Raw genomic sequence first — 5,976 nt, 5'->3', positions numbered from 1 at the left:
AAGTTTAAATGAAGTCTGTAGCTGAAAGTATGCAGAAATAGTGACATTTCAAAGTGGAGTAGTTATGAGGAGGATTTGAACCTTCTCTTCATTCACTTCAATACAAGAAACATCCTGGAAAACCTTGAATATTTTGGAATGTATGCAAGGTATCAACGAGTGAAAGGCAATAATGTCGTCATCGAGTTCAATAATTTGATGTTTAAATGGATTTTTTACATCAAACTGTGGGAGGAGATTCAAGTTTTTGTTTGCAGAAGAACACAGGCTGTGAATGCTGACTCAGCCTGTCAGGCCGTAACCAGGGTTTAGAAATTAGTGAGGTCCAGACTTATTTACAGAAATTCACACCAAAATCACACAAGTTACACAAACTAATGATCTACAAAGAAAAACACAGGCCTGCAAAGGGACCTGTTGGCAAAAAATACTTTTATTAAAGCTGAATTTGTTCTTTTCCTCTGTGTGTGTGTGTGTGTGTGTGTGTGTGTGTGTGTGTGTGTGTGTGTGTGTGTGTGTGTGTGTGTGCAGTGAAGGCTCAAACCAGGAAGTGGGCAAAGCACTGTGATTGGTTAAGAACACACTAACCACAGGCTGTTCATCAAGGTCTTTCTCTCCACAGCTTGGCTCACTAAAATTGTATAAAATAAGAGATACAGACAGACACGCTATGATCAGGTCGTGCAAACAGGGAAATCTTGCTATACTAATCTTCACAACATGTATCAGGCTAAATGTATCTGACAGCCTACAACTGGCATCACAGGACTTTGTTGGAATGACATGTGCAGACTGCATAATGGCCACTATTGTTACTATATGACAACATAAAAAACAGCAGGTTAGTGCTGAATTCAGAGCGGGGCTCTCAGTTAGTGCGTGCACGCCGTTTTAATGTGCTTCTGATCAGAGAAACAGTTTGTCAAGTTGAAATAAGGGTTTTGACAGTGTAATCTGCTGCGTCCTCAGGGTCCTGAAGCCTTCATTTAAGTTGATCGTGTTATCAATAGTTGTTATTAGATTTTTTTCTATTGATAGGTTATAGCCTACATATAATTACAGAGGTCCGCACCTCGGTTACCTCATAGCTGGTTACGGTAATGCAGCCAATGTGCCACTATGAAACTCCACAGTTCACAGCGGCCACTTCAAACTTCAAACAAGAATAATTTAAATGCTCTCTGTGTATTTTGTCTCTGTAGGACCTCAGACTCCAAAGAATCGTGTCAGAAGAAGGTGTTTTACTGCAGCGACTCTGGGAGTGATGTATCTTCTGATATTGGCTGGAGTCTTCATACGCTGTGAGGAATTATGTTTTAAATCCAAAGTCTCATAACTTGAATCCCTCTCTGTGTTTTGTAATGTTAAAAACCTTTTATTCTCTGTTAGATAACATAACAGCTGCATGAACATGTATTTTATAAAAACTTCATGTGACTTTCTGCTGTAGTTTTGTCCAAGAGACTTTTTAGGTAAAAACACTAAAGCTAATCAACACAGGTTCATACACCTGTTGATCTGTGCAGAAGAGGAAGACAAACAGAATTTATATAGTTAGGTGAGCACTGCTCTAAAGATGTTTGATCTCATCTGAGTATCACATATAAGCTCTCTGGACTATCATCATTTCTTGCATTGTAGCTCAGTTTGTGTAGTTCCAGCAGACACTGATAATAAACTGAAAGAAACCAACAACTGCAACAAGAAGACAGAAGGGACTGAGTCAACTTTTAAAGAAATATAGAGGCAGATCATGCTCTATATGCCGCTTCATAGGCATGAATTGTTTGGAAATGCAGAATGATTTGGTGTTGTTGGTGTGTTTCTTATGTTGTTGTGCTTCTCACCAGATATTTCAGTCACTTTGGAAAAAGACCAGCTGCAGACCAGATACGACAAACTGTACAACAACTACAGCGAGCTGCAGGGACAAATTTCAGGTAAGAAAGGTTTTTAAAACCTTCAAGAAGCTCTTGAAATCTCATCTCTTTCGAGAACACTTCCTCATGTAACATCTCTAACATGCACTTCCTGTGCTCTTTTTCTTCTATCCCCTACAATGATCTTATATTGATTGCACTTTTTGTAACTCTTACTTCCTTCCCTAGATATTTACCCCATTAATGTGATATGTACTGTGAGCTCTTACTAGCATTTATTGCTGCTCTTACTAGTATGTATTGTCAGTTGTAGATCTGTAGTTGATGCTCTGTTGATGGTTGTATGTTGTTCCTCAAATGTAAGTCGCTTTGGATAAAAGCGTCTGCCAAATGAGTAAATGTAAATGTAAAAAAAGAACAAATACCAAAATACACAGGATCTAACTTCACACTGCTAATTGAGCATAAATATTTTGAAATTGTCTTACTCTTTTATCTCTTGTTGTTTTTTCTCATGACACAGCAGTCAACATCAGTCAGTTACAGAGCAGTTACGAGACACTGAGGAAAAATCACAGCCAGTTACAGGATGAAGTAAAGCAGCTGAAGGACAAACTTGATGTTGAGAAAAGTTTAAAAACTAACAGTGAACACCAGCATCACACCAGTTCACACTTGATATAACTTGAATTTGCCATTGATTTTCATTTTAATTCTTTTATCCTGTTGAACTGTTTTCTCTGTTTATTTCTGTTAGAAATGAGACAAAACCTGAGTGTATTTATAGAGTAAACAACAAGTGGCAGGCAAGAAAGATATTTAAGAAGAAAGTGAAACAACAAGTTTTATCAATTTAACAATGAATGACATGAAATCCATCTTTTAACACTCATTTGACATGAAGGGAAATGGTGTCCTGAAGGATGGAAGAGATTTGGATTCAGCTGTTACTTTAAATTCAATGAGGAGAAAACTTGGTATAACAGTAGAAGTGACTGTCAAGAGAAAGGAGCACATCTGGTGATCATAAACAACGAAGAGGAACAGGTGAGTGTGTTTGTTACTGAGTGTGTGATCTTAGATGTAGCTGCCAGTGATCTGTTACTTCTGTTTTTGACCTGCAGCCAGTCGGCTTCCTATGACGATGCATTGCCACAAATATATATTCTATATAGACACGTAAAGTTCAGACCACAGTGTAAAAGCTCTCTAGCTCTGTGTGTATGTGCTCCTCTCTGTATCTGACTGCCTGGGCTCAACAGAAGGACCTGAGTGTGTCTAAGCAAGCATTTGTGCTGTTGGGCAGAGGTAGGACACACAGCAGAGTGAGGGAGCACAGTAAGACAGTGCACAGTAAGAACGCCCTGTCTCTAGCACACAGCACAAAAGACACCAGCTCACCAGGACATTCCACAAAGTCAGGTTATGGTTGAGATATTATGATCAGCAGTAAGCACGCCAAGGCCACAGAGAGGGGGAGCAGCGTAGCCGGGCCGAGAATGCAACAGTCAGTGAAATAAAAGTGACAATCCACCAAAATGCTGAAAGGTCAGAAGATGATAAGAGACACCAAATATCTGGGGATTTCCACAGATCCAGGAGCAGCAGGAAAGAGAGCCAAGAGGTGATGTAATGCTTAGAAACAGAGCTATAAAAGGAGGTCCAAAACAAGGTGAAAATCACTTGTTACATGGCTTCATGTCAACTCGGGTCTCTGTTCTGGTAACAGAATGGGACTCTACTTTGCATCCATCTCTGAACCTCTCCGCTGAAACTTTTCTTTTCTAACTGCTGTCTATTTTTGTTGAAAATAAACATGTTGGTAAAAGTTCAAGCTTTCTTATCTGGCCTAAGTCTTGATTTTTTTTACACGGCACTGTCTTCAGTAAATTTAAAAAGATACGCTGCTTTTTGTAGGATCAATAGATTTGTATTAGTATTTTCTACTTTTGATACTCATGAACTTTTAAATCCAGGTACTTTTTCACTTTTACTTGAGTAGTATTTTACTGGATGACTTTTATTTGAGAAACATTTTAGTGTGGTATCTGTACTTTTACTTAAGTAGGAACATTTAGTACTTTTCCCACCACTGAACAATGGTTATTCTACAAGAGGATCTGAATTCCATCAGTCCTCTGAGTGTTTCTGATTTATGCACCACTGATGAACTGAAAAGTTGCCACAGATTTTCTTTTTCCTTCAGACTTTTCAGACATCACACATGTACCACAATAGAATTACTGAATTATGAACAGAGAAATGATTATTGTCTCTTGTCAACTACTAGAAATGTGTCACTGAGCTGAACAAGGATGGAGACTCCTGGATTGGTCTACGGTTCACACGAAAACAGACAAAAACAGGATGGGAATGGAAATGGGAGGACGACTCGCCGCTGACACTAAAGTGAGACGTTTTTAAAGTTTTTAGTTTCCATCACAATTCATTTTCTTCCTAAAATAAGTTTGTTTTTAAAATTAGATGAAAACAAATGAAAAAAATATTAATTCACATTATATTAATTTACAAAGCTGAATTATGTGTTAAACACGTTATTAAAAATGTAATTGTCAGTTATTACTCACAATAAAAATGATAAAAAATCCAACAGCTTCCTTCAAATTGAAAATAATCAGGAGTGACAACATTTTATTTCTCCTATAGGTTCTGGGCAACAGGACACCCGCACAGAAACAATTACGCTGCAGCATGCTGCGATAAACAAGGAAAATGGACAGAGAGCGGATATTATGATCGGAAGAAGAACTGGATCTGTGAGAAAGAGCTTTCCTGTTTATCTTGAGGACAGAGGGGTGTGTAGTGTTGGGATCAACTTTGTCAAATCAGACCAACTCACATTTTACATTTACATAGATATTGTTCCTCTGCCCTACACAGTGAACAGTCTGGTTGGAAGTCATCTACACAACTACATGTGCACTTACCCTCTCTGCAGAGAGGGATATTACAACAGCCTGTTTTCAAAAAGCCTAAGATGTCACATACATGACAACAAGGGGAAAGACGGCTCCTTTCTGTTTCAGTGTTATTGAAGCCATGATCATAAAGGACAAACCTCATAGGCTTCTTCCACAGACCACTTACTGATGTAGTTACACTTGGGAGGAGGAAAGATTATGAATGTGTTTTGGAGAGAAGGATGCATCTGACGGCCAATCAGATTTCAATCCATTATGGTTGCATTTATGCTGTGCTATGTCAGAAGTTGTAGATATAATCCTTAAAAAAAACAAATTGCATCAAACCTTCAAAATTGTTGTCACTGAATGTAATCTAGTATTTAAAATTTGTTCAACGACAGAATCAACATTCTGCCGGTGCAGCCAGTTGGGAAACATGTTTTCATTCTGCATGAATGGCTGTAACTGTATACAGTAAACATATTTAAGATAGATAAATGATTAATTCAGAAAGGGAACACATTACTGTTAAGCTGACGATACACATGGCAACTTTTTGAGAAGTCTTGCTAGTGGCGAGTCCGACTGTTTTGAACGAATAGCGGGCGGGGCGCGGCGGGGGCCCCAGTGTTGGGGGGAGGGGATTACGGTAGTAATCTTTACTCATCACCGGCAACATTGCCCAGCACCATTGCTCTAAAAGTTGCTCCGTGTATTGACAGCTTTAGTCTTACAAATGTAACAGTTATGTAATAGTTTTCATCTTTAGACCCTAGAAAGATGACATGAATGAAACAGATTACACATCCTATGGTGTTTTACACATACAGCATATTTTCTAGCTTTTGCTATGGCTTTATTTTTGAAATGATTAATATTGTTCACATACTTTGCATCTTTTCTTTCTGCTCCTCTACACCGTTATCTAGATCTAAATGTCACAAGTTGTGCAGGTAGCAGAGCTAAGTCTTAAAAGTAAGCTGCACTTAAAGGTTTGCAATTCTTGAGAAATCCAATCCAATGATAAACACCATGAAATAGAGCGAACAGCGACACATTAAGTTATGTAACCATCCCTTACAAAGTTGCTGCATCGAAGCTGACATGAAGCTAACCTGCAGAGAGGACGAGACAGTCCCAGAGCCAGCACACCAGCTCCAGACACCAATACT

General features: G+C 38.7%; 1 protein-coding gene across 1 annotated transcript; it reads left to right on the top strand.

The window, feature by feature from the left end:
- Nucleotides 1-1,044: 1,044 nt before the first annotated feature.
- LOC123966986 (CD209 antigen-like protein E) lies at nucleotides 1,045-5,692 on the top strand. The gene is made up of 6 exons (XM_046043043.1): nucleotides 1,045-1,301; nucleotides 1,851-1,940; nucleotides 2,404-2,511; nucleotides 2,785-2,927; nucleotides 4,171-4,289; nucleotides 4,548-5,692. The coding sequence occupies exons 1-6, from the start codon at nucleotides 1,175-1,177 to the stop codon at nucleotides 4,684-4,686; spliced, it is 726 nt and encodes a 241-aa protein (XP_045898999.1). The 5' UTR covers nucleotides 1,045-1,174; the 3' UTR covers nucleotides 4,687-5,692.
- The last annotated feature ends 284 nt before the right edge of the window (nucleotides 5,693-5,976 follow it).

Source organism: Micropterus dolomieu, unplaced genomic scaffold, assembly GCF_021292245.1.
Source record: "Micropterus dolomieu isolate WLL.071019.BEF.003 ecotype Adirondacks unplaced genomic scaffold, ASM2129224v1 contig_14708, whole genome shotgun sequence".
Taxonomy (NCBI): Eukaryota; Metazoa; Chordata; class Actinopteri; order Centrarchiformes; family Centrarchidae; genus Micropterus; species Micropterus dolomieu.
This window is presented reverse-complemented; position numbering and strand designations above follow the sequence as displayed.